Source organism: Phytophthora infestans, genomic scaffold (genome assembly GCF_000142945.1).
Source record: "Phytophthora infestans T30-4 supercont1.4 genomic scaffold, whole genome shotgun sequence".
NCBI lineage: Eukaryota > Oomycota > Peronosporomycetes > Peronosporales > Peronosporaceae > Phytophthora > Phytophthora infestans.
In genome coordinates this window covers 315,937-343,545 of record NW_003303755.1, presented here as the reverse complement: position 1 = coordinate 343,545, position 27,609 = coordinate 315,937, and the positions used below count along the sequence as shown (strand labels likewise).

The following is a 27,609-nucleotide window of genomic DNA, read 5'->3' as shown; positions in this document are numbered from 1 at the left end:
TGTCTACTCTACGCATGGAGCTCTGTGTTAATGAGCTCCACAAGTTTGTCGAGATCCGCTAGTCCTTTCTTCACCTCGAACGTCTTGAGGTTGCCTAGCTTGGTGTAAAAGTCAACCAATGGGGCCGTCTCTTGGTTATACACTGCCAGTCTCTGTTTCACAGTATCAGGAGAGTCGTCTCGACGCTGTACCAGTGACGCCGAGCCACATGAGTCGCAGATACCCTCCACATTGGGCAGTAGCGGTGGCATGTAGTACTCTCCCTGGTTGATGAAGGCTACGTTGTAGCCCGAGCCGCACTTGGTACACACCCTAGTCACACATCCGCACAAAATTAAGTTTTGTCCACAGATACCAATCTCATTCAACGCTTACTGACCTTCTGCCGCTGATCTTGTCCGAGAGAATCCACTGAGGCAGGTCGATGTTGATCACCAGGTCCAGCTTGGTCACCTGCTGGAAAGCCTCGGCTTGCGGTACATTACGCGGAAATCCGTCCAGGATAAATCCACGCTTGGCGTCGTCCTGCGCCAGCCGCGTCTCCATCATGTCCAGGATAATCTGGTCAGGTACGAGTGCTCCGCTGTTGTTGTAAGCCTTGATCTTGTCTCCGAGCGGCGTATTGGTTTTGATCTCATGACGCACCAAATCCCCCGTCGAGATGGTCGGAATCTGCAGCATGGGAGCGATGCGGGACGCGTACGTGCCTTTGCCCGCGCCTGGGGCCCCAAGGAACATGATCTTAAGAGACTTTGACGCCATGGTTGACGTCCCTGACGTCAGTTGGATTGTGAGCCGGTCAGCAAGACCGATAAAAACGCAATACGGTATGTCACTAAAACGGGGAGTACATGTACATCGCCCGCTTACGAAGCATGTTTGCAGACTAGCTTCAACTTGTGAAGTCCGAAGTTTTTTCGTACATGTACTACAAACGGGTAGTATTAATAGTACTATCAATTGACGATGATAATAATGAAGTTTGAAAATGCTGATCTCTCAGACTACAACACGGGGAAGAATCCCCCGAAATCGCCGTCCTCGTCTTCCCCGACGTCGTCAATATCTTCGTCTCCAGAAGAGCCACTGTCACCGTCTTCCGCGTCGTAACCGAGTATTTCGTTGAAGAGATTCATCAGTGCCGGCGGCATGCGGTCGCTAGGGTCGTTCTCGCAGTAGTACTCGTCCTCTGGGGAGTTCCAGAACAAAGCTCTTTCTTTGTCTCGAGGACGCCAGCTCATCGTGAACATGTCGATCTTCGAGAAAGAGTCTCCAGACACGCCATTCACCGAAGCGTTCAGACTGAGCGACGGGTGCATCTCCTTCACGCGATACATCAACGGTCTCAGTTCCTCACGCATGTACTTGGCGGTCCACTGTTTGCTCACTCTCGAATGGTACGGATTGCTTAGAAACACCTCGAATTTCTGCTTGCATGCTGCGGCTCCGAAGTCCTGTTCGCTGGTTTGTGCTAGTCGGCATAACAGTCCCACAACCACTGAGTAGAACATGGGTACGCCAAAGAAGCCGTCCTGCTGGCCTCCGATGCGTAAATCCAGCATCCGCCAATCGTTACTGAAGTAATTTACCTCGAGCACACGGCGCATGTAGTCGAAGATGCCATCCCCTGTGCACATTACGGCTGCATTGCTCTCCACCGAGTACAAGTTCTTCAGCTCAGCGAGATTGACTAACGAGGCATCGGTGAACGTTCGAATAGGTCTCACATTCATCACCTCGAAATTGGCGCAGTTTCTAATTGCGAAGCGCTCAAGACGAGGACAGTTTGTAGCCACTGAAGCCCAGAATTCATCACCAAAGCTGTCGATCTTGAAGTGTCGAGCAGCCGAGTCGGTGTATTTCTGCAGATCAATTTCGACGGTGAGGTTTTTCAATGCAGGGCAACCTTTAAAGATGGCGGCGACATCTTTCGCGTGTTGTCCGTAACATTCCTGAATTGCTTCGGCAGTGGCAGCTCCACACACCTGGAGATATTCTTTCCAACTCCAGAGCAAGTTGGCAGTGACACTCAGAGTTTCCAGCAGCGGCTTCGGATTTGCACCAAAGACGCGGAAAAACGGATCTGCAAAGGGCACGGGTGCAAAGTGGAACTCGCGCAGACCCGTGCAGGCTTTGATGAACTTCTTCCAAGAGTCCAGCGATACCATCCACTTGTCCTCGCAGCGAACACCTTCATAATCATGGGAAGATTTTTCCGAGCCATCCAAATGCTCGACTTTCGGACAGTATTTTGCCACTTTCTCCAGAAATTCTTCACTGGACTGGTGACGCTCCGCATCATTTCTCGTTGGTACAGTCAGTTGCCTCAGCCCTCCACGAGTTCCATTCAAGTGCAGTTGCTTCAATATACCATAAAGCTCCTTGAGCACCGTCTCGATCTTGTCTCCCTTAACAACTTCCTTCAACTCGGTCTTCCGTGGTAACACCAAGCTCTCCAGGTGGAAGCAGTGTCTCCCAGCTGCCTTCAACAGCTCTGGCAGATGTTTACTGTGCAGTGGCACCAGCTTCAGATCCAGGCGTCGAAGACCCGGCATCTGGGCTAAAAGTGCGTCCCAGTCCACTTGCGCCTCCTCTGTTTCCTTGGTTGGCAGCATAACTTTGCTTTCCTCGTAGCCGTCCTTCGGTTCTTTGCCAATCATGACTCTGAGATCGCGTACATCTCCACTCCGAGTCGCGGCTTCACTTTGGACGCCTACAATCTCCTCTTTTGCTCCAGTTCTCAGCTGGACTTCCATTGTGTCTTGCTCGTACTGCGTCATCAGTTGCTTAACAGGTTGCAACCAGCCCTTGGACACCATCGCCACGTCTTTCAGGTGCTTTCGAGGGTGAGAGCGCTTCGAGGGGAACAGGTCATGCGAGTAATCGTATAAGGCAAACTCCATGACCACGGAGTAAACGGAGAGCGGCAACGACGGCAGCGAAGAGGGCGGCATGATTGCGAGCGAGAACTTGGTTCGCTTCCATGTCTTTCGAGAGCTGGAAACGTATGCGATAATACCGGTAGCGGGAACAGAAATTCTTCAAAAAATATTCCACTACTTCGTCATTCCGTCGGAAAAACCGTGGACAGGGGTATTCGTTTGGGTTTGCTTGTCGTTCGCTGAATGCTGTGGTTAGAGCTTCCAGTTAACTTCAGTCAAAAGAAAAAGGGTTTTTGCCTTATTCCGACCAGTACCTCCAGGTTTTATTCTCCATGATGTCTAAAAAAACTCCAGCTATTTAAGGGTCTCGTCATCTCGGGTTGCCTGTTTTTTAAATGCTTGATTGAACCAACAATTCGTCCGAGAGGCATTGACCACGGCGGCTGTGGCCAAATTCTCGACGCTACGTGTAAAACTTTCTGTGTCCGATCTCGCTCGAAAATGCGGGCCGAACAAAAGAAAATTCTCTCCAGTTCTTCTGCAAAGGCCGCCACTTGTGTTGCGAACAAATGATAGGAACAAATACTTACGTAAGTAAGTACAAGTACTGTAGTCTGTAATTTGGATATTACACGTACAACAAGGAGTGTACGTGTTGAGCCACAATCTGCGAAGCTACTTCTGCGTGTGCTCATCTTCAAACCCCTCGTCCAGTAGGCCGATGCAGATAAGGATCATCATCATGCGATCCACTCCGGCAGCCACGTCCACTACAACGCTCTGACCTTCCTGGGTCTTAGGGTCCTTGTGCGTATATTTGAGTCGGGCGATGATTTGCTGTACGTCGGTCGTCTCGCCCGAGCCGCGCACGAGCCAAAAGTTGAGCGAGTCACTGCCATCCGTGGATGGATCGCAGCCGATGGTGCAGTGCTGGCCGCCGACCAGATCTGTGAACTCAGAGCGCACCGTGGTGTCGTCAGCGGTGAACTTGAAGGCGTAAGGAGTCTTTGGGCAAATTATCAAAGAAAAGCAATTTAGTGGAAAATATGATGAAAGCGCGCAAGTAGCAGAATAAATGTTACCTCCTCGTGATCCGTCGAAGGATAGGCACTGTAGGTCGGTGTCCGATTGAACATGCCGAGTCGCAATGTAGCCACAGGAAGCTCGTTACGTGCGTCCAGCAGCGTGCGCTGGCGGTGCAGCGAGTACTGTTTGTGCTGGATGAGAAATAGCGTCTCGCGCGTAGCAACATCAACCACAGAGTCCGGTGTGACGCGGAGCTGAACGTGCTTGGAGGCTACCTGGCCCGCGTCGAATGCAGCCACAAAGTGGCGCAACGCAACGAGCGTCTGCACCTTGGAAGCGACATCGTGCATATCCATGACTATATGTTCTGTGGCGCTTGCGGGTGCGTGACAGGCGGCGATAGATAGAGTGAGCTATCCGTCCGATAGCTGCCAATAAATAAATGGTACACAGTGTTGTTGCATACGTTGAGTAAGATAAATAAACTGTACCCACAAGTCGCTAGCACCTCACTGTTGCAAACGAACTCTTCCATCAATTTCTAACGTTACACACTATCTGTAACTTACAGATAGCAGAGCTACCGGTTTTCCATCAAGCAGCTAACAGATTAGACGAACGTAGTCGCCGCTCGCTGCCGTGCGCGAGGTTGGCCACGACGGGGAAACTCTTTAGTACAGTAGTCCAGAAGACCCGTGTGCTTCCAGCAGCTCACAAAGACGGGTGCTTCCAGAGCTCCAAACTTTAGGTACAGCTTTGACCATGAAAGTGATGGTACCCTTGTAATGGTACAGGCAGCACCGTATACGATCCCTCCGGATACTACCCGGCGGAAAGTGGCCTCCCAGGCTGTAATTTATCGCTAGCTTTCTACAAACAGATTTAAATTCTCAGACGACAGCAGAAAATAACGGAGAAGGGAGTTTGAATATCTTACCGAACTTGAGGAAACAGCCGAGCGAAGATAACGTTTTTTTCCAACGGCGCTATCTGGTAACGACAATATGACCAGTCAACTCCAACCACTTGCTATCAGTCTTGCTGTGCAAGAAGCATTTCTCATTGGAACAGGCGATTGAGATCTATGACGACCGATAGAAGTCGCCCAGAGCGTGTTGAGGAGCAGGACTCGGTCAAAGTCTGTGTGCGCATTCGACCACTCGGTTCCAAGGAGAAGCACGAGCAGACGAAGAGCTGCATCCGGATTGCTGCATCTTTCGACGGATTATCAAGTAGCAACACTTCTGCCTCGTCACGAGATGGATCCACGAGGGGCCCTCAACAGCTCATCGTCGGAAAAGACCGCGCTTTCACTTTTGACAACGTTCTAGGTGTCACCAGCTCGCAAATGGTACGGACAGTAAAGAATTTTGGAATTAAACGCAGTAGTTAACGAGATCTTCTATAGGAGACGTACCGGTTGTGTGTGGCGCCACTGGTTCAAGGGTTCTTGGACGGCTACAATGCAACCGTGTTAGCCTATGGCCAGACAGGCACGGGAAAGACCCACACGATGGCTGGAACTGGGTTTGATGGTCGAGGTCGAGAGAAGAATGGGGAGTTGCAAGGCATCATTCCAAGGGTAAGATGACTGTCGAACCCATTTTTCTATGAAACCCAACTAAACATTTTCTTGTTAAATAGGTGATTAAGGCTGTTTTCAAGAAGCTACAGCACGAAGAAAAGGGTGACAACCAACGTCGGAGTGACCACACATTACGAGTCGAGTATGTTGAAATCTACAACGAAGAACTTCGAGATCTTCTCCATCCAGAAACGACCTCGAAACAACTAGCAATTCGTGAAGACGGAGAAGGGAATATCGTGATCGCTGGGGTGAAATCGGAGCCTGCAGACTCGATGGAAGCGGTATTCAGACATTTGGTTGTTGGAGGCGCATCACGTGTGACTGGTAGCACGTTGATGAACGAGCACTCGAGTCGTTCGCACGCAATCTTCAGTCTGCTACTGGAACAGCGAGACCTCACCTCAGGCACGCGCCGATTCTCGAAATTTCATCTCGTAGACTTGGCTGGATCCGAGCGTGCTAAGCGCACTGGAGCCGTGGCAGGTCGCTTCAAAGAATCTGTCAGCATCAACCAAGGACTTCTGGCGCTCGGTAATGTTATCAGTGCGCTTGGAGACGACAAACGGCGCATTGGAACTGCTGGGGGCACTGTACACGTGCCATATCGAGACTCGAAGCTCACACGTCTGCTGCAAGACTGCTTAGGGGGTAATGCTCGGACTTTGATGATCGCGTGTGTGAGTCCAGCGAGTGTGAACTTTGAAGAAACCCTCAACACGCTCAAGTACGCCAACCGTGCGAAAAACATCAAGAACAAGCCGATTGTCAACGACCGCGTCGCTAGCGAAGAAGAGCGTCAACGCAACGACCTGGAGATGACACGCATGAGAGAAGAGATCGCCAATCTCCAAACACAACTCCAACAGCACAAGACAGTGACGCCACCGTCACGGACACCATCTCGCCCACCTTTGTCGATCGGGAAGAAGGAGAAAGCCGCAGACAGCGAGCGAGATTTGGCTGTTGTAAGCCGTGAACTTGCACAGGCCACGAAGTGTGCGAGTTTGTATGGAGACGCCGTGGAAAGTATTCGTACTTACTCGATGGAAGCGGCTACACTCTTGGTAGCAATGGAGCGAGAGATCATCTCGTTGGGGAGACCAGTTCAGCAGCGACTCAACGAGATCGTGAAGCTACTTAACGCTTCCATTCAGACGGCGAACTGTAGTGTCTTAAGTGCCAAGAAGCTGATGCCTTCCCCGTCTCGTCGACAAGTGAAGGATGATCCTGCAAGTCAGGACGGTGATTCGTCTCAACAGGAGGAAGATACGACGATTGTCCAGCAACTACGTCATGAACTGAAGGAAGCCAAGACGAATTTGGCTCGAGATGAACAGATTTTCGAGATGAAGAATGTCGACATTCAAAAGCTTCAGGCGCTGCTAGTGGAGGCGAAGGGAAAGAACGAGAAACTTATCCAGCGAGTACAAGAACTGGAGCGTGGTGGCCAGCTCTGGTCGAATTCCGAAGCTCCACGCTCGAGAGAAAGAGAAAGCAAGGAACAGGGAGGCGAAACCTCAGACCGTACGACTACTTCATCTCCTAGAGGTCGAAGCTCACGATCTTCCAGTAGAAGTAAGATACTAACAGCGTCACGTGGACTATTTACTCGTCGTGGTGGGACTGCTGCAGCTTACGATGGAGACGAAGACAAGGTGGTGATGGACGATGAGGACGACGAGTCCAGGATGCCGTCTGCTCCACGCAAATCCAGGAACGGGGCGATCGGATTCTCGCGTGGAAGTAGCAGAAGTGATAGCACTCGAGGCAGTCTCACCTCGGGCACTCGGTTGAAAACAAGCGAAGCGATTGAGAAGCTCGAGACCACCATCGCTGCTCTACAGGAGAAACTCGAGGAGCTGCAGAAGAAGAATGTACGGTGCGTTCGTTTTGGCCGAGTGATGTTTGTCGTGGTCTCTAACTCGTGTTTTGCTCTAGGAGGAACTACTGGACGCCCGTGAGGGGTCTACCAGGCGCTGGTCCTTGGAACGGCAGAACTACGAGCGTCAACTTCGTGAGGCCGAACACTCGATCGAGGCGCTGAAACGAGACAACCAGATCCTCGAAGACTCGGTGCTTGATGACACGTGCAGCGAAGCAAAGGAGACGAACACTTGTCAAAGTCCAAGTGCAAAGGCGACAATGATTGAAGACCGACCGGATACGACTGCTTCAAGCAAGTCAGGACGTCCGCCAATCGCTAGCAGACCAGTCGACAAGGAAGCTATGGTAGTTGCCTTTGAAAGCAGCGTCAAGCAGTTGATCGAGTATCATGCGACGCGACGAGAAGTGGTTCACTTGCTGAAGGGCAAGAAAGAGGCTGAACAGAGCAGAAGCGAAGCAGCTCGACGCGTTAATGCGTTGGAGATGCAGAAAATGCGTCAGAGCTTGGGCGTGCGTGAGAGTATCTCGGATTTATCCAAGTCTCTTCATGTGCTCGACGAGAAAATGCAGGCAGCATCCAAGTCTCTTGAGGAACTTGAGCGGTTGAAGAAGCTGCGAGCACGTGCAGAGCAGAAGCTCAAAGGCCTGCGTAGACAGGAAGAGAAGGCTGAGTTCCTGGACAGTGCAGCTCAACAGGAACTTCAGGATCTCGAGGAGTTGATCGTCGACTTGGACTCGCACATCGCCTTCCAGGACGCCGAGCTGAAGGCTGCTCGAAATGATCTACTGGCTATCAAACATCGCTCGGAAACCACGGACGCCAAGTCACCTCTTGATGGTCTAGCCAACAGTCTGGTTCAGCATCTTGGACTCGGTAATGCCGAGGCTGCGGGTGCTGCAGCTTCTGTCGTGGGAAAATGTCTGGACGAGGTAGCGCGACTTCGAATGCGTGTGAGTGAGATGGGGAGCGAAGTTCAGGAGCTGCAAGGAATGCTGGACGAGCGTAACGAGGCTCTCAGTCAGCTGGAAAGTGGCCTGGCAGTGGCTCGCGATGAATTTGACCGACGTCTTGCAGCTCAACAACAAGCGAGTGATGAGGCCATGGAGCAGCTCAAGAAGATGCAGCCCAAGGTTCTTGTGCCCTCAAATAACGACGAAGATGGTGAAGCTAGTGACTCGCACAAGGATGAGGAGTGGCAAAAGCTAATTGTTCGTTGCCAGAAGAAGGACGAGTACATTGCCGACTTGGAGAAGCACCTGGTGTTCTACAAGTCTAAGGCGAAACAGATGCAGGCTCAACTACAGCAGCTCATCCGGTCGTCAACTGAGCAGCAAGAGCAGTCCGAGGACGGATCTTCCGATGCTGAACGAGAGCGGCAACTACAGCGGAGGATTCAGCAACTCGAGGACGCTAATGACGCGCTTATGAAAGATCTGGCCACTGCCAAAGTCTACCTTCGAGCTTCTCAGACTCGAGGCAGCGACGCCAGAAGCAGCGGAGAACACGCTGGAGCGAAAGTAGTTCGGGTCTCCCGGAGTGAGCTCCGCGAACTTGCAGCTCCTCCAGCTCCACCTTTACAAGCCTCAGACCTACGTAAGGAGTGACAACATGGCAACTTGAAGAACATACATGTTGCCTTGTTTGTCACTGTAGCGAGGGAAAATAGCAATCATTTTCAAATAGATGGCCAACGTATCAGGTTCAGTTGTTGCTCCGTCGTTGGCTCCGACGCAGCTCGAGCATGAGCACGTGCACAAGATTTACGACCTCATCGCTCCTCATTTCAGCCACACCCGACACCATCCATGGCCACAGGTGACGAAATTTTTGGACAAGTTGGAACCGGGTGCACTCGTGGCTGATGTCGGGTGTGGCAATGGCAAATATCTGAACGTGACCCCTTCGCTGTGCATGATTGGAGTCGATCGCAGTATCCCCTTGATGCATGCGGGAGCTCCAAGTGCCAGGTAAGCGCTACCTTAAGGATTATTGATGGAAGTGGGAACTTGTTGCACTGACTGGGCCTGATCAATTCAGCAACTTGTTGGGCTGCGATGCATTGAAGGTTCCATTACGGACAGGAGCATTCGATGCAGCATTATCGATTGCTGTGGTGCATCATATTTCGACGGAGGAACACTTATTAGGTAGGGAGGGGTTGATAGTTTTTCGTACTTGTTGAAATGACGGGATACTGATTGGAGTGAATATTGCTTTGTAGTGAGCTGGCACGGATGGTGCGAATTGGTGGTGAGGTGTTAATTGTGGCGTGGGCGTTCGAGCAAGACGAGCGCTCGAAACGTCGGTTTGAAAAGCAAGACGTCATGGTAGAGTGGAAGCTTCAGCAAAAGTATGCCAAGGAGGAGGAAAAGGAAGACAGCGCTTCCGGATCGCACGGAAAGGTTGACCGCGAAAAGCGATGGGTCGTTTATGAACGGTACTGTCATGTGTATCGCAGTGGGGAGCTTGAAGCGCTAGTGGCGCAGGTGCATGGCCTAGAGGTAGTTTCTGTCGAGTACAGTCGATCCAACTGGTGCTTGCGCCTAAAACGGGTGGCGACATAAAGGTCAATACACCACATTTCGGAAGACACTACGCTGAGCTTGTCCTTGCTGTGTGCTACGCTTGCTTAATTACTGTTAAATGGGTTCATTCTGTCTGCAACCACGTGGAGTAGCTAGTCCACAGGGCTCCGTCAACAAATAGAACTACGGTTTCGAAGGTGCCTTGTAAAAAATCTATCAGAAACTGTTCTGGCTGGAGCAACATGGACCTCGTCAACGTCGCTGGTGTTATCAATGAAATAGTCAAGGAGAACGAATCGGGCTCGGAGAACGATGATAACGATGAGACCACGGACGGTAGCGATACTGCGAGAGTAGCTGATAGTGCGATAACCTACGCAAGGTTTTAGTCCTGCAACTTATTACAGTTTTTGTAACTTCTAAAAACACACTGACTGCCATTGTACGCAGGGAATGCTTGCGAAGTGAGAATTATATAGAGGCAACAATTGCGCTGCGAAGCGTGTTAGAGATATCGACACCAACTACGACGTCGTATAAAATGGTGATGCTCCATATCGCACAGCTTCTAAAAGCTGCTCAAGAACTCAAGGCAAGCATCGACTGTATGCTGGTACGTTTCTGATCGATCAGATCAGCTGTGCTCTCGTGTAATCAAGGAACTTACGTTTAATAAGTAGACCGTTTACCGAGCGATGCCTCTGCCTTTATCGACTTCGGTTGCCATCAGTATCATTGTAAGCTGCATATTTACTGTTTTTTTCTTGTTTCTCATATAATCAACATTTGCTTCTTGTTCATTAGGCTCGGTCGTATGAACAGCTTCAATCGCCTAACATGGCTCATTTCTGGTGGAAGAAATGGAATATGCTGCCTTCAAATGACCGTGGTGATCCCACGAAACCTGACGCGCGCTGTTGGGATGCCATGGCAGATCGGTTGTTTGACGCAGAGCTTTATGTGTTTGCAGCCGACTTTTACGCTCAAGCACTGGCAGCCGACGTCGAAAAACAGATCGAACCATCCAACCGCTTTCGGTATCGCTATCTTCTGTCGCTGTTAGCATTTGTAGGTCCTCAAGGACCTACGGTTCACCTGGATTTGTGCAGATCGGTTGCTTGGACGCTAAGTCAGTGGTTTCGGCGCGGAGATGGAAACGATGCTGGTATTCGCGATTGTTTTGGAGACCCTAACTTTTATCGGCTTCGTGCTGTGTATTTCACTTCGTTTCCAGCAATGTATCGAGTAGTGTTCGCATGGGTGGATGGACCTGCTGGTCGAATAGCACGCTGTTGGAGACATCACTGGGCTATGCTGCATCCACCACCAAAGCCTGTCTCTCCAGATTCGACTTCCGGAACTCGAGCTAAACTAAAAGAGCAGAAGAAAAAGCCAAAACCACATCTGACATCACCCGCTCGACAGTCTCGAATCCCAACTCGCACCGCCTTCCGTGGAAAGGTATCTGCACTTTCATCCACGTCTCAGTCCCCAACGAGAAAGCCGCGTACCAGCGATCGTAACCTCCAAAACGTGAAGCGTACGAAGCCTGCTAGAAGGACAGGATCGAGCAACAATGCATCATCTGCCGAAGAGAATCAACAGTTTCAGGGTGACCAGAAGGTGTCTTTGATCGAAGAACGCTGCGAAAATGTCAAGCTCACCGCTTCTGCAAAGAAGTCCAGCGAATTCGACGAGCTCTCACCGATGAAACGAAGGACCAGCGTTGTCAAGTAAGTATCTTCGCTCACGAACTTACACAAAGTTTCTAATTTAGTTTATGCCAGACGTCTTCGAGTCAAGCGCGCCGAGCGCCCTGCGTCTGCGGGTGTTGAGAAGATTTCTAGCGATGAAGAACAAACCCTCACTCAATCCTCCAGTACGAGCTTGTTGGACATATACCCCCTCAACTTACCGAGAGCAGATAACTTCATCGCGACATGTGGTCGAGAGCCTGGATTTGCCGATCTCGACTTGAACGAGGTGGGGGAGTTTGCTCGTCTGGCTCACTACCGAGCACGCGTTCTCACCGGCAAACATGCTGCTGTGAAGAATCTGGATACAACTGAAGTGAAACCTCAATGGCTGCAAGATGTCGAACGAGCAGCGGCCTTCATTAAAACTCATTGGCAACGGAACTTGGTTAGTGGCAAAGTGGTAGTCGAGGGCGACTCGGCTGCTCATTTGTCTGAGGTTCACACCCGCTTGGTGCTTATGATCACTAATCTATGTCGGCAATATACTCGCGACCATGGCGAGACTTCATTTACTCGACGACTACGAGTGGTAGCCAGAAAGTTGATTGAATGGAAGTTCACACGCATCTCCGAGGTCATCGCTGCTCTGAACGACGCCAAGACTGTCGCTATACATGAAGAGAAACAGAGAAATCTCGAGTTTTACCACGTTCACCGCGGTTAGAAAAAAATAAGTAAGGATAAAACACGAGTGCAATACCGTAGATACTTTTGCGTTTTAATTTGCGTGATGCTACTCATGTGGCTGTTGACTGGCAGTACTGGCCGTACCGGTCGTATTCGAGCTACTCTGCTCCTTCTGAGCCTCACTAGTCGGCTCTGCACCGTAGTGGCTTCCATTCCGCTGAAGTTGGTAGCTTTGGTCGCTGTTCGTATGACGATGGTGCTGAAGATACGCTTGCTGGGCTTCACTTTGTCGCGGAGAGCGGCCACGCGGTTGTTCAGAATGAGCACTGCCAGGTCGCGACGTGGAGATGCGGTCGACGTCCACCATTGAGAATGCTGCGCTTGTACCTAGAGTATCACTAGGAGACATGAAGCTCGCAGTTTCGCGTTGAATGCGAGACACACCAGTTCTTGCTCGCATGACAGGGTATTGAGGATATGCGAGACCGTTCGTCGCGGGGCTGGCTTGGCCGCCGGGTGAAGACCCCGTCGAGTCCCGATAATAACTTGTAGGCGTCCCTGAAGCTGCAGCACCTTCCGCCACGTCCAGGTTCCGTGCACTTAATCGATGCATGTAGCGTCCTTCAGCTCGAATTCGATTGCGAGGGTGAGCTTCCAGCTGGCGATCCGACACGAACGCATCACCTCGTTCGCGCCAACCCGGCGAATCGGCAAAGCGACGAGCATACTCCGCAGACTCCACACGATCAGGACCCGACCAACGATAAGAGTACGAGTTCTCCATGGTTGGGTCTCGGCTCGAAGGGCGTCGGTATCCTCGTAACTCAGGAGGGGCTTGAATACGCGCTTCACTTGTTGTCTCACCACCAACAAACCGATCTCCAGAAATTCGAATGCGTCCTCCCATTCCCTGGCCGCGATAAGCAGCGAGTCGACTGGCGGCTTCAGCACGACGATCCAGATCTTCAGGTCGGTATTGTGCAGTGTCTGCACTTCGTCTCATCCGTCCATGTATGGGGATTGCAGTCCCTCCGAATGAATCATCACGGGTCTGTCGTGTACGTTTCCCATCAAACTGGGGAGAGTCGGAGGCTGCTCGTTTCCTGGATGCACTTCCGGTACTGCTGTGGTTACTACCTGTATCGTTAAACCCCGCTGAACTAGGTGCGGCTTCCCGAGGCAGTAGAGATAAGATAGCGGAGTGGACATTAGCAGGGAAGCACGCGGTCAGGAGCTCGTTGTCCGTCGCAATATGCCCCACAACATCCAAAGGTGACGGGAAGATCTCTCCACTAGGAGAAATGAAGCGTGTCTCGCCCCGTCCAGAGTTTGTCTGTACACGCCAACCTTGACGTACCAGTGTGGGGAGTGCGTGGTTCTCAAACAAACTGATGACGAACTGCGCCTCCCGTTCGCTCACTTGGATAAGTGTGCGACGTGGTGCAGCTGCGGGGAAAGGAGCCATCATGAAGTCCCCAGTGTCCGGACTAGCGGGGGTTGCTCCATCCTCGCCCTTCATTAGCAGCAGAGAGATGGACGGCGGCGGTTGCGCCGGATCTGCACGTTCGATCTCGTCCTGGATCAAGATCTGCAGTGTGCCGTCCACTGTCAGGTCTTCTGCGTCGCCGTCGGCGTATACGACTGTATACAGCGACACTCTCTTGTCAAATTTGACCACCTGGCCTAGAAATCGCCCGTGCCCAGCGAAAGTCTTAGCGACACGGAGGCCTATTAGGTCTTCTGCAAAGATCTCGCGACCGTGGAACATGATACGGACGTCCCTCTGATCGCTGGGCGAGGGCGGCGTCGACGGTTCGTCGTCCTCGATATCGTCCACGTCGTCCTCCTCCATGTCTTCATCGGGTATTAGAGGGTTACCCTCCTCTCTCACACGACGGAATGAATGCAACTGGTTTGGATTGGAGCTTCCGGCATTGGCTACGCTGTGTGGTGGAAGTTTTTGCGGACCTGAGGCTTCTCCATTCCTCATCGAAGACGCAGGAGGCGAGTTACTACTGTTGTGTTGTCGGTCTCGAAGTTGAAGCAGCGCCGCGCTGCCTGACGAGAGCGAGGGGAGCTGGTTCCTACTGGACTGAGGGTTCTCGTTTTCCATTGGCTTGTGGCCGGAGGCAGAAGACGTCGCACTGCTTTGTGAGCCAGCGCTGGACGGACGAGTGGGTTTGGAGCGGATGTCCTCGTCCGGAGTGCCGGAGCTACTGGGAGACCCGCCGTTGTCCGCGTTCTGGTTCAGCGAGGCATTGTGCCAGCCGCTGTGGCTTTTGTGGTGGTGACTGGAAGAGAAGCCGCTGGACGTGGTGGCAGTATGGCCAGGGCTGGAGGAAGTCGAGCTGGGAGCGGAGGAGGCTTTAGCGCTCGCAGGACGTGCCGGCATCGCTACCGGGGCTGCTGCTCGAGCTGGAAGCTTGGATTGTGGTTGGAAAAGCTTCCGTTTTTAGTTGTTTGAGGTTGGCTCCCTAAGTCGGTGTGGACGCTTTGTGACGGTGTTATTTGAGTACACGGCGGTTTCACTCCTTAAACAGAAAGATGTGTGAAAGACGTGGGAATGGGTCCAAGAAAGAGATGAGGTTTTGTCTAATTTGAGGTGGATTTGTTCAAGGGTCCCGCAAAGGAAAAGAACGTTTCGTACCTGGTTGTGTGGGTGCAAGCTTTTGAGATAGCCCAGGCTGCAGCTGGCATTTTTAAGTACTTCTTCCTGTAGCTGCAACGGTTGTTCAATAAGGCGCACGCTAACCCAACTTCGACTCGAAGTTCGAAGCAGTCGTCGCCAGGAAAGTACACCAAGTGTCCACCCATGTTCAACAATGATTTGCTTCTACAGAAAGATGCTAAGGACCGCTCTTAGCCGATTTCTTGCAAGTGGATGAGAGTTAAGGTGGATGGTACTTTGAGAGTGGCTACGTGCACAGTTAATAAAGAGCAGAAAATCACAGTAATAAAAAGGGAGCTATCACGCATTCCCTAAACGCACCAGCTGGAGGCAGCGACAACCATTCTGCGGGATGAGTGGCCGATAAATTTCCCTCTCAGTCGCGAAAAGAGCCCCCGTGCCAACGCCTGTACTGCATCAATCTTCGCGATGCCCCAGCGCGAAGCTCGCAGAACGCACGAGAGGTCCCGCGCCGGTATTACCGGAAGCGAAAGTGAGAGCGAGGCCTCCTACGAGAAGACGCCACGGCGAAAGCGAGGAAAAGCACGGAGTGCTCGCTCAAGGAGGAGGCGGTATGTTTCAAGCAGGGACCGTGCACTGTCTTCAGACGATTCTTCAGATTCGGAGCAGCCCAGCCAACGTCGCGATGCAACTCGGAGTCAAGCGGATGTCGATCCAGTCGATGAGGACGCGTACGAGGACAACAACTCAAGCAGCGGGAGAGATTCCGACGAAGATGGCGGAGGAGTAACAGCACGTGATGAGTTGGTTTCGGTCCCCCCGCTCGATAGGCGATCGTTTGACACTTGGGAGTTACTGGAAGCTTATATCAAGGCCTACAGCAAGCGCACCTACCAGGTTGGGCACCCATTTTAGACTTCTTTCCAACTTCAAACTGTGCACAGTTTCTTATTGTGTTGTACATATCATTTTGTGCATGCAGGTATATTCTGTGCGAACTGCAACTCCTGCAAGTACACGCAACGCCAAAATCAAAGAATCCAACTCGTATTGTGATGAAATTCCTGCCGAACCGAAGTTCTACAATAAAACGTACGTGTGTACGCATTCGGGGTCACCGAGGACGGGGAGAGGTCGTCGCGGCGGGCGTCCTAACCAATATTTAAGGCGCATTGAATGCAAAGCTCAGGTTTAATTATCTAGACATGCTGCATGAAGAGCTCACTTTAACAATACCTGCTATTATTTGTATACTGCAGATTAATGCTTGTGTTCGTCTGTCTGGTGACTGGGCAGTCTGTATCACCAAACAAGTAACGACCCACAATCACGACGTTGATCCAGTCGCTTACCAGACATACCACGAAGCGAGGCAAGTTTCAGACGACAAAGTCGTGGATGGCGTGCGCGTGCTTCATCGTGAAGGAGCTAACCGGAAACGTATCCTTGAATACATTGTCGAGAATTCTTCGGTGCAGCCAGAGATGAAGGACGTACACAACCTTCTGGCTAGGCTCAAGCGGGAAAGCTACGATTTTCCGACCATGGAAGAACACATAAATAGCATCCTTGAGGACTTTACGTCCGAAAAGGGGAATTTGGCACGGGTGTACACGAACCAAGCGGTAGATGTTGGGTTTTATTAGTCAATCATGGCATAGCTTACTAACATTGTTGTAATGTATTACTAGGGAGTTGTGGAGTGTATTTCACTCCAGTCGAGTCATATGCGGACTATGTTCGAGAGCTTTCCAGAAGTCCTATTGATCGATGCAACGCATGACACGAATAGCTCAAACTACAAGCTATTTAGCTTTATGATCCACGACGATCTTGGCAAGGGTCAACATGTACAGGTTGGTGTTCGGTGCAAATTCTAGCTTGTGCAACAATTTGTAACCAGTTTGAAACTGTGTACGTTTCCGTGACTGTACAGCATTGTCTCGTTGAAAACGAGAGGAAAGAAACCTTGCGCACTGCGTGTGAGCAGTTTAAAGAAGGCTGCCCCTCTTTTGATTCTGTCGCCGTCATTATCATTGATAAAGATTTCACAGAGCTCGCAGTACTAAAAGAACAGTTTCCAAAAGCGCGAGTTTTGCTCTGCCACTTTCATGTGGTAAAGTATCTACAAGAGGAGGTTGCTAAGGAGAGGTTCAACTTTGGGTCGTGGACGAAGAATGAAATGAAAGACTGATACAACTACTAGTGAGCGCTCCAACGGAGGCTGGTTACGATAAGGTGTTGGCAGCCATGAAGATCCTGTTACGTTTGGAAGAGAAGCAGCAGTTGTGGTTTTCGTATTTTGACGACAACTGGACAACCTGTAAGGAACAGTGGAGCTCGATATATCGCGGCAACATCCCGCACTTGGGGAACCAAACCAATAACAGGTGAGCCGTGAGCTGATGTTACTACAAATTAATCACTCACTCGTATGTTAATTTTTTTCGTTTGATTAGGCTAGAATCAAGTTGGCAGAAGCTGAAATCGCTAGTTAATCGCTCTACTACTCTAGATGAATGCGTGGTTGCTATTTTATTTTGGCAGACCGTCAACGAGCGTTCATGGGAGCGGAGCATTAATCGCATTGGTGTCGCTGTGAACTCGGACTATGATGAGGAACTAAATATGCTGTTGAATTTGATATCCCGACATGCAGTTGAATTAGTCACGCAGCAGTACGAGTTTGCGATTCTACCAACTACCAAGTACCAGTACTATCCAGTGGGGCCATACATTATGATGCAGTATGACGATGAAAACAAAACCGATGACATTCTGGAAGAGTACATGATTAGTACTGAAGCGTGGACATGCTCGTGCATCTTTCGAATGACGCACTTGTTACCATGCCGCCACATCATCTATTATCGGAAAGAAACCGACTGCGATCGCTTGTTGCCAAAGAGTATTACTCACCCTCGATGGTTACTCAAGAACTACCGTAAACTGAAGAGCAAAGTGACACTTGTTGAGGACGTTGAGGAAGCTTTCGAGATTCGCGACATCAAGACCCCCTCAACAACTCGTACCAAGAGCCAGAACGAGAAGTTTAGAGAGCTGCAAGTCATCGGAAAGCAAATTGCTGAAATTGGTTGTCAGTGGGGTACCACAGCTCACGCTACCTTGACGGCTTCCATGGTCCAGGTCTTAGAAGCGGTGAAGGCTGGCAATTGTCCGTTACTTCGACAGCCCGAATCGGAACATCCTCGAAGTACATCACCAAGTTTACCAGAGCCCGACAGTGACTCACAAGCCAGTACTGTCTTACATCCTGAGCGTGGTACACATGCTAATAATGATGCACAGTCTGAGACTGGAAACCAATCTGAGATTGATCGCGCCATTAACACTGATGAACTGAGCTATGAGGGGATCAGCGTTGACGACAATCATGACATGCAACTATCACCGACTGGCGCCGCTCTTCTATCCTTCATGGAAGGCGTCGATGCGGACCACTTGCATCCAACTCAGCTCGCTCAAGAGACCTTTCCACTAATTCCCAGAATGGTGATCAGTCTCAGCCTGTAATCCCATCAGTAAATGTGCACGAGAGTCAGACTGGGCAGACTCATTTTGAGCGCCGTGAAGGCAACGAGGTGTTAAATGAACGCGAGGAGGAAAGCGAGGAATCAAAGGAAGAGACGCGTGCTTCAACCATGCCACTGTGGAGAATTTCGACAACTGTAAGAAAGTCAGGGCGCCCGAAGATTACACAAGCTGCCAGAAGAAAGGAAAACCGCGAAGCAATGCGAGGAACTACTCAGCGTGTGAATGCTATTGCTAATGGTGAAACCCCTTCTGTAGCTCTTCTTCTTGAAGCGGTTGCGGGTTAAGGCTCCATACAGCAAATACGCTGCTAGCCTACGTGCGTTGACTTTTTTGCAGACGAAGAAGCCCAAGGTTACCGTGTGGGAGAAGGAGAAACAAGCCCCCAACAGCAGAGGAGCGCATAATGACGGTGCTGCCGCTAAGAGTGCTAGATACGTGTATTACACAGGTCGCGCTGTTTCAGAATCGTTGGTTTAGCGATCATGAAAAGCAAATGCATGAGTATGGTGTCTCTGTTTCTGTGGGGCGAACGGTGTATAACGTTTCGACGCTGAAGTCGATGCGTTGTTGGCACACCGCATTGGAACAAAATGGATGATGTGGATGAAGCCATTAAATGGATCGATTCACTTGACTTAGATGCATGGAAGCCAGATAGTTCGGTCTGGACAAAAGATCTTCTTGCTAAGGAAGCGGTGAAAAAGGGACTCAAAGACGTGGGTATGCTTAGTGAAGACGCTGCGCTGACAACGCTATGTGGTAGGAAGTGGTTGGAATGTGCTTGTATTGATCGTACAATAAGGACTATATCAGTACGGAATAAAGCTACGGCACAAGTGTTTGCACTACCAGCCTACGTGGTTAGATTTCCGGTATATGATGTGGAGTCGATCAAGAACAATGATGTGTGGGGGAAAGTGGAGGCTGCTTTGAGGGAGACAACGACACCAACAAAGAGTCTGTACTTCTTCTCTACAATTTTTTTCGGCCAAAACCACTGGTGTGCTTTTCTGGTTAATGTCCGGACAGGTCAAGTGATTATCTATGATCCTCAAGAAACGGCTGATCGCGTCAATCAATTGAAGGTGTACTTAAAGGAGGAGATCCTGTCGCGGCTGCCAGCTTTACCCTCTCCTAAGCGCTTCCGGTTTGAAGTGTTTGAATGGATTCCCCAACTCGACAACTACAACTGCGGCGTTTACATTCTTCTGTTTTTGGAGGCACGTCTTGGTGACGAACGGCCACACGGTGTCGAAGGAAACACCAGACCAGCAATGCAGTTCTTTCGTTACAGATACCTCTGCCACAATCTCCTCGCGATTCATGATTCTGCTGCTGCTGGAGGTGCAACTAGTGATGCCTCAGGATAGTCAGGGTAGAGCTCTGGTAGCATTCATATAATATATAACTCTTTGATATGACTCCAAGATTTGGCTCGAATTGTGTTTCTTCTTGAACTTAGCGAAAAAACGCGTGCTCTCGAAAGGAAGACATTCACTCTCTTTTCACCCACTTTTTCGCTTCAAGTCGGCGTTGTTCTGCTCACAAAACTGATCTGCATATGGCTATTACAAATAAGACTTTCCCATCGTCGCAGTGTTTATATCTCGAGACTATGTAGATACTGTGCATGAACTTGCACAGTGTGCACATTATTTTGAAAATAATGTGCACATAGTCCCTGTCATGGTACTTGTTGTGCTTGATTCGGCTAAGAACAAACTTAAAACTAGTGGATGGCCTTAGTGGCTAAGGTTGAAGGAGGGGTGGTTGACATCTAATATTAGCTTATAGCTGCGATGTATCACTTTGAGTTGTGGTCGTTGGCGTCCGGGCCCTTTTTAACGATACGTAGCTGCCGAAGGTAACACTCTGTGCGAAGTTGTTTAGCTCCAAATGACGATTCGGCTTCCTCTAGATTCACGGTACCGTTGTACATGACATCACCAATAGTCGATGTAGTCGCGGGAATGCCGCCGTCAGATGTATTGGTTCTTGGAGGTGCCGTAGGTGAAGGCAAACGAGGAGACATAACGGAGGAGGAGGACATGGCGATAGATTGACAGGGGATGGTTGGTTGCTGATGTGGACTGAGTGCTTCAGGAGACTTGATTGAATGAGCTGTTTTTGGCTAAGAACGGCCCTAACCCCTCAGTGACGGGTACTCTGACTCAGTACCCATCACCATTTCTGGCTCAAAGTACTGTACACTGTACAGTGTACAGGGATACGTGCGTTGCTCTCTGGCAACAGCTATCGTATGACCATTTGCGCGGTGCTTTTCCTTACAGTGACTTCAAAGTCATCTTGGTACATGTACAGTGCTGCTATTAATTATAGGGACACTAGATTTTTTCAAGCTGTTCTCACAATACGAGGAGTTAGATTGTGTCGTTCGGTACAAGAAACACTGCCTTATGTCTAATAAGTAGCAGTAACCATCTTTAAAAAAATGTACGTATTGCAAATTCTAAAGTGAAATTGCCATTTTAGGGGGTGTTCTTATCTATTGGGACACCACCTAGAAGTTGTTATATTTATCAATAGCACTTCCATTTTTGAAAGCTACTTGCGCCATTCGCGTTGTCATACCTTTGACGAGATCTTGTAGATAGCTCTGCTGAATTGCGGCCCAGCTTCGTTTGATCTGAGCCTTCAACTCGTCCCTGGTGTCGAATTGACGTCCTCCTTCGTAGACCGTCCACGCTAGTTGGCCCCAGACATTCTCAATTGGATTTCAATCGGGGCTTTTGGCAGGCCACTTTAGTTTCCTGATTCCAAGGACCTCAATGTGGGCTTTTGTGAACCTAGATTTGTAAACAGAGGCATTATCTTGCTGGAAAATAGGCATCCGAGCGCCATGTTTTTGACGAAGGTTTTCCAGGAAAGGAACCAAGTACGTATCTAGCGTACTAGTGTAGCAGGCAGAGTTCTGCCTTCCCTCAAGGAACGCGATCTCGGTCTTCCCATAGTGATTCATACCCGCCCACACCATGACACTTCCTCCACCGCTTGCCCGCTTCGAGAAGACTTCTTGGTCGTTCCGGACGCCGTGCCAGTAGTACGGGTAGCCGTCCGGGCCATCCAAGTTGAAATTCTTTTCATCACTAAAGATTACTCGACGCCAGATGCGCGGTTTACTCAGGAATTTGGCGGCAAAGGCCGCCCGAGCCACCTTGTGATGAGGCTTGATGGCCGGAGCCGGTTTCCGCTTGATCCACTTGGCAATTTTTGTTGAGCTTAGTATCTTACGGACGGTACTGGGTCGTAGAACCTGACCAATCGCCTCCGAAATACGCTTAGACGATAGTTGTTTTACAGTAACGAGTCGAACAACTTGTCGGACCAGGCTCTTGGTCGGATATGGTCGCCTTCCGAGTCGTTTGTGAAGTTTTGCACGATTAGGAGCTTTCATTACGTTGCAGACAGCGTTCGGACTTCGGTCAATCTCTCGTGCTATCCAGCGCTTGCTTTTCCATCCTTATAGTGCGCTTTTACCCGTTCAATCTCCTCACCAGACGGTTTCTTGCCTCTTGGCATCGTGGAGGTCCCTGCGGATTCCGCGTGTGTGGCTGGGAGGGAGGAATGTACAGTTTGTAGCTTTATGTATTATATTTGCTGCATAGACCTCTGATCCAATTTGGTGCTTGCTATGAAACACACTTCAGATGAACCCTTCGGTAGTAATCCCTGCTCATGGAATACCCTCAGCCAAGAATAAAATATCGGTTCCCGAAGTGGGAAAGTCACTATTGTGCAGCACGTCACTTGGTGATTGCACCCTTCATTCATGCTTAGCTCTTCTCGCAGCCCTCTCTGCATTACTCTGCATCGCTCTAAGCCCCTGTTCACTTCGCCCGCTAAATCTGCTCGAATAAGCAGCTTTGTGGTCCACTTTAGGGTGTTCCTCACTATCCGCAGAATTGAGCTCTACATTGGCTCGGCAGAAGGTAGAAGTGATAGTAAGAAATATATACAAAGAAGTTTTTTAGCTGGATTCTACATGCACACTACACAATAACCTGAAAAGACACGCGCCTGCACTCGATCTGATTGGTCCCAATAGTGAAACCAAGTCAAAATGTCGTACCTTCAACATTGTCGACTCGACACTTGCGTAAAGGTCCTTGGGGGTCTGGCTTCCGTGTCGCCTGTCTGTTGGCTGGCTCTTACATCAATGGAAAACACTCCTCCCCAGAGCCTCGGGGTTCCTGAATCACTCGATGTCGACGAGTCCGATCTTCTCCCGTAGCTCCTTCACCCGTGGCGCCGGTAGCGCCTTCGTCAGCAGGTCGGCAAGCATTTCTGCGTTAGCCACATATTCTGGCACCACGACGCCCTTCTTGGCGCAGTCTTGGATGAACTTGAGCTTGACGTCCACGTGCTTCGCCTTGGCCGAGCTTGTTTCGCTCTGCACTTGCACGATAGTCGCTTGGTTGTCCATCAGCATGGCCATAGGCAACTTGGTGGCGATATCCAGCTCACCCGGTAGCTCCTTCAGCCCGAGTAGCTCCTGAACATCCACTATCGCAGCGACGTACTCCGCCTCGGTCGTCGGTAGTGCCACGGAGCTCTGCTTCTTGCACTGCCATGACACAGTCATTCCGTTTACTTGGATGATTGCCGCACTCACAGACTTGCGGTCGCTCTTGTCGGCTGCAAAGTCGGCGTCCGTATACGAGCGCAATCGTAGTGGTAGCCTTTTAGCAGTATCGTCGCCAGACATTTCCATCTTGTGCGATCGGGTGCCACTCAGGTACCTGGCGATGCGCTTAGCCAGCTTCCAATCCGCCATCGTTGGCGTATGAGCCCGTCGCGTTGCACAGTGTGCAGCGAACATAATGTCAGGACGTGTGCATCTCGCAATCCATAGCAAACTCCCCACCAGTGACTGGAAATTTGTCACCGTCGGCCCTGCTGACGCGGTCTCCTTTGCCGTGTGCGGAAGTAGTTCTGCCAAATCTGACTCTGCCGCGTCTTCTCCTCCGATCGGCGATTGCACCGAATTTGCTTTGTCCAATCCAAACTTGATGAGCATCTCGACGATTACAGCCTCATGGTCAAACCTGTAACCACTGAGCTCATCGTACTGCACGCGCATACCAAGAAAATTACTGGCAACATCGAGATCCTTGAGCTCCAGGACGGATATGTCAGCGAAGAACTGGTAAACCCTGTTCTCGTCCGTGCCAGTAACCAGCAGGTCATCCACGTACGTTCCGACGACCGTTTTCCGCCGCTGTCAGCCTTGAAGTACCGACACGCGTCCGTAATGCCCTGGATGAACCCAAGCTTGACCAGTTCGCGATGAAGGTGCTCATGCCAAAGGCGTCCTGCTTGTTTCAGACCGCAAAGGCTCTGACCAAGAAGTAGGCCAACTTCATCCACGCTCTCAGCTCCGAGCGTCTTCAGCTCTTCCTCCGTGATAACGAGTCCGTCGGGGACGAGCAGCAAAATCTCGATATCCCTCCTCCGTTTTCGCCTTTACATACGCGTTTAGAACGTCGCTGTGTCTGGCAGGTACCTTCCATATGATCGCCATGACGAAGATGAACTTGACACCAGTCATGGTAATCACAGCCGCAAACACGAGAAAGAAGTTAACGCCGGACTTTTGCTCGTTGTCACAGGCGACTAGTCGAGCCTTGTACCGCTCGATCAAACCCGTGCCTGTTCGTTTCTTCTTGTACACCCACTTAGTATGCAAGCGAATGCTTCCAGGCTCGGACTTGACCAGCTTCCACGTGTTATTCGCCTGGAGAGCTTCAAGTTCTTCCTTTTCAGCTGCCCCCCAAAGCGCGCTCTCGGCGTACTTCCGCGCCTGCCTGTAGTTCTTCGGTTCCGGGTCATCAGCGTGGGAATTGACATCCTCAACTTCGGATACGGTCAAAGCCACAGGTTCAGTGTTCAGCCTCGACTCGTCAACCTCCACGTCTCCTTCAGCTTCAGCACGGCGGCACGACTTGCGGCGTGAGCGACGAGATCTTCGTGGTGTGGAACGTGGTGCCGGTGGCGTCGTTGTCGTGGGAGATTGAGCGGCCGGTGTCTTCACATCGGATTTCTCCTCCAACGCGCGGATGTTCTGCACATGCCTCGTGACGATCACCTTGCTCTCCGAGGGCAAATACACCTTGTACACCTTGGTCAACTCGTCCTTGCCGACGACGACGCCCTCACACGCCCTCTTCTTCATGGCGCGCTTTCCAGGGTCACGAAACACAGAGCACTTTGATCCAAACATGACAATGTCGCAAAGGTTTGGTGCATCGCCAGTCAGCACTTCGAGTGGCGACTTCCGATCCTCGTTAGCGCGTGACGAGCTCCGGTTCAGCACGTACGTCGCGTACTCAGCGGCGTCACCCCAGAAGTTCAGCGACAATCGTGCACCGAACACCATGCAACGAGCCATGTTGAGAACCGTGCGATGCATGCGCTCCGCCTTGCCTTTTGCAGCTTGATTACCGACTTCTGACACCTGACGAGCCACTCCGTTTTCTTTGCAGAAGAGATCCACGTTTCGGGACTCTCCTCCACCGTCCGTGCGGAGAACATGCACGCGAACGTCGAACCGTTTTTCGAACTCGACAAGAAAGTCCTCGAACTTCTTTGCAGCCAGGTTCTTCTTCTTTGCCGTGAACACCTTGCAGTAGCTCGACTTGTGGTCCACGAAGTTAACCATGTAGCGGTTACCTTGGCCGTCAAGTGGCGTCATGGGACCCTTCAGGTCACTGCAGATGACTCCTCCGACTTTGTCGATCGGTGCATGTTCCCCGTTACCCTTAGTCGGTTGATTCGCTCGAGTCTGTTTACCCTCAGCACAAACCATGCAGGGCTTACGGTCACGATTCGATATCTTGATGCCGGATGCGGGGTCATTTGCCGGTGTCCAACGCCAAGTGACCGAAACATGCATGGAAGCCCATCAACGTGTGACCGGCGAGGCTGTGTCCGTACTCGTGTCCACCACGTTCATGATCAGCTGCTCCATCTTAGCATTGTTCGTAGCTACCGATTCAAGTCTAGCCACAAGCAGGTTGTGCTTTACGTCGACATAGAATACCACTTCGTTGCTTTTCATCAGCGCCAACTTTCCGTTACGCTTGGAGAGAGAGCATCCCTTCGCTATCAGCCGTCCGTATGAAATCAGGGTCTGCGCGAGTTTCGGGGCGTAGTAGACCTCACTGAGCTCCACCTCAGCCGCGACTTCGTCGACAATAGCTATCAAAATCACCGATCCTTTCTTGGCTACGTCCATCGTTCGACCATCCGGTAACATGCATGTGTCCTCATCAGAGCACTGCACTACGTTAGCCAGTAGCGCAGGATCATTGACAAGATGTCGGCTGGTACCGCTGTCCAAAATCCAGCTCGTAGCTTCCACGGACTTTAAGTCGTTACCGGCGGCAAGTGCGAACTTTACTGGCTGGTCCTTGTTGCTTCCAGCGGAACGATCCGGGCAGTTCTTCTTCAGGTGTCCAGCCTTTTTGCACTTGTGGTATTGCCGTGTTTCCTCTTGGGACTCAGCCACTGCGCTCACGACTTCCTTACCAAGATGCTTTGGCGCTCGATCTTCATTGGTCATCATCTGTGCCCAAACGACCAGTTCGTTCGCTTGTTGGAGAGGATCCGGTCGCGTGATGTCACACTTGGCCATCAAGGCGTGCCTCAAGTTCGGATCCGCGTACTTGACGATGTTCTCCAGCACTAGCGTTGGTGACGCGTTCGTTGCCATCATGAGAGCATTCAAGTACAAGAAGTGCTCATTCCACGATCGCGACGGGTCCTTCTTCGCGCCAAAGAGCTTCATTCTTTGTTGCGTCGAGAGCGCCCGCTTGAACGACAAGTGCATCTGATCCATCACAAACCAGAGCGTCGGCTGCGTGGCCCACCAGCGCATGATGTGCTGCTGGAAGAAGAGCTCAGCTTTACCACGTAGGTGCTGGCCGAACTTGTTCACCTTGTAGCGCTCAGGCCAGGCGTAGCCACACGCCTGCTCCGCCATCTCGATCTGCTCAATGAACAGCAGCGCCCACTGCTCGAAGCCGCTCCCAAATCCCTTGTAGACCTCGCTGCCGTCAAAGTTTCGCATGAAGAACTTCGCATCCTTGGCAGGCGGCACTCTCTCGTTGAGATGCAGCGGCGAAGGTCGATGTGCTTGGTACTGCGCAGCTGGTTGCTGCTGCTGTGGCGTCTGTTGAACTGCTTCTTGGACCTGGAGCGGTGTGCCTCCTGCTTGTTGCCCAGCACCAAGACCACCATACACCCCAGGCGTCTGCGCACCCATGCCAAAGCTCGACGCGCCGAGCTCATGCAGCTGCATGCGCTGCATGCCGAAGCTGCCTTCGTGCTGCAGTGCCTGACGGTACACGCTCTGGCCCAGCCCAGCCCCCGCACCGGGTGGCGTGACGGCCGCACGCTGCTGGTGCGTCTCCAGCGACCGCTCTAAGCTGTCCACTTTGGCCGTGAGCTTAGTGATGAGAGCCGCGAGCGCTCCAGCGTCCGGCGTGACCTTCTATTCGTGATGCTCTTCGCCCCTTTCGTGGGCGGCGGGGGAGGCGGGGACTGCCTCCGTAGCAGCGTCTGCGTCTGAGTTGTTGACCATTGGGCTCAAAACCTGTTGGTTTGGCACTTGCTCGGCAGAAGGTAGAAGTGAAAGTAAGAAATATATCCAAAGAAGTTTTTTTAGCTGGATTCTACATGCACACTACACAATAACCTGAAAAGACACGCGCCTGCACTCGATCTGATTGGTCCCAATAGTGAAACCAAGTCAAAATGTCGTACCTTCAACATTGTCGACTCGACACTTGCGTAAAGGTCCTTGGGGGTCTGGCTTCCGGTCGCCTGTCTGTTGGCTGGCTCTTACATCAATGTCCAACACATCGCTCTAAGCCCCTGCTCACTTCGCCCGCTAAATCTGCTCGAATGCGGTCCACTTTAGGGTGCTTCTCACTATCCGCAGAATTGAGCTCTACATAATAATTCTTTTCCTCGCCTCCAGTATTCTCGGAGGCATTCATCGAGTTATTACTCGCGGGAACGCCCTCCACCTCAACTTCGCAGAACTCTCAATCAATGCAGCCGTCGTACACACTCTCATCTGGTGGGTTCGACAGTTCCGTCACCGACATCGGA

General features: G+C 51.1%; 7 protein-coding genes across 7 annotated transcripts; 3 read left to right on the top strand and 4 right to left on the bottom strand.

The window, feature by feature from the left end:
* Positions 1-8: 8 nt before the first annotated feature.
* Positions 9-776, bottom strand: PITG_03067 (adenylate kinase; the record flags this gene model as incomplete). Its single annotated transcript, XM_002906122.1, has 2 exons — positions 9-312; positions 380-776. 2 exons carry the CDS (start codon positions 760-762, stop codon positions 9-11), a joined length of 687 nt encoding a protein of 228 aa, XP_002906168.1.
* Positions 777-961: 185 nt separating this feature from the next.
* On the bottom strand, positions 962-2,954 carry PITG_03066 (uncharacterized protein; the record flags this gene model as incomplete). Its single annotated transcript, XM_002906121.1, has 1 exon — positions 962-2,954. The coding sequence occupies one exon, from the start codon at positions 2,952-2,954 to the stop codon at positions 1,005-1,007; it is 1,950 nt and encodes a 649-aa protein (XP_002906167.1).
* A 527-nt stretch (positions 2,955-3,481) lies between these two features.
* On the bottom strand, positions 3,482-4,305 carry PITG_03065 (uncharacterized protein; the record flags this gene model as incomplete). The annotated part of the gene is made up of 2 exons (XM_002906120.1): positions 3,482-3,887; positions 3,965-4,305. 2 exons carry the CDS (start codon positions 4,262-4,264, stop codon positions 3,558-3,560), a joined length of 630 nt encoding a protein of 209 aa, XP_002906166.1.
* Positions 4,306-4,992: 687 nt separating this feature from the next.
* PITG_03064 (kinesin-like protein) lies at positions 4,993-8,985 on the top strand (the record flags this gene model as incomplete). The annotated part of the gene is made up of 6 exons (XM_002906119.1): positions 4,993-5,259; positions 5,317-5,490; positions 5,553-7,370; positions 7,435-7,583; positions 7,626-8,517; positions 8,575-8,985. 6 exons carry the CDS (start codon positions 4,993-4,995, stop codon positions 8,983-8,985), a joined length of 3,711 nt encoding a protein of 1,236 aa, XP_002906165.1.
* Positions 8,986-9,471: 486 nt separating this feature from the next.
* PITG_03063 (uncharacterized protein) lies at positions 9,472-9,945 on the top strand (the record flags this gene model as incomplete). The annotated part of the gene is made up of 2 exons (XM_002906118.1): positions 9,472-9,491; positions 9,603-9,945. 2 exons carry the CDS (start codon positions 9,472-9,474, stop codon positions 9,943-9,945), a joined length of 363 nt encoding a protein of 120 aa, XP_002906164.1.
* Positions 9,946-10,447: 502 nt separating this feature from the next.
* PITG_03062 (uncharacterized protein) lies at positions 10,448-12,327 on the top strand (the record flags this gene model as incomplete). The annotated part of the gene is made up of 4 exons (XM_002906117.1): positions 10,448-10,519; positions 10,711-10,974; positions 11,332-11,639; positions 11,694-12,327. The coding sequence occupies 4 exons, from the start codon at positions 10,448-10,450 to the stop codon at positions 12,325-12,327; spliced, it is 1,278 nt and encodes a 425-aa protein (XP_002906163.1).
* Positions 12,328-12,396: 69 nt separating this feature from the next.
* Positions 12,397-14,142, bottom strand: PITG_03061 (uncharacterized protein; the record flags this gene model as incomplete). The annotated part of the gene is made up of 1 exon (XM_002906116.1): positions 12,397-14,142. One exon carries the CDS (start codon positions 14,140-14,142, stop codon positions 12,397-12,399), a length of 1,746 nt encoding a protein of 581 aa, XP_002906162.1.
* Positions 14,143-27,609: the final 13,467 nt, after the last annotated feature.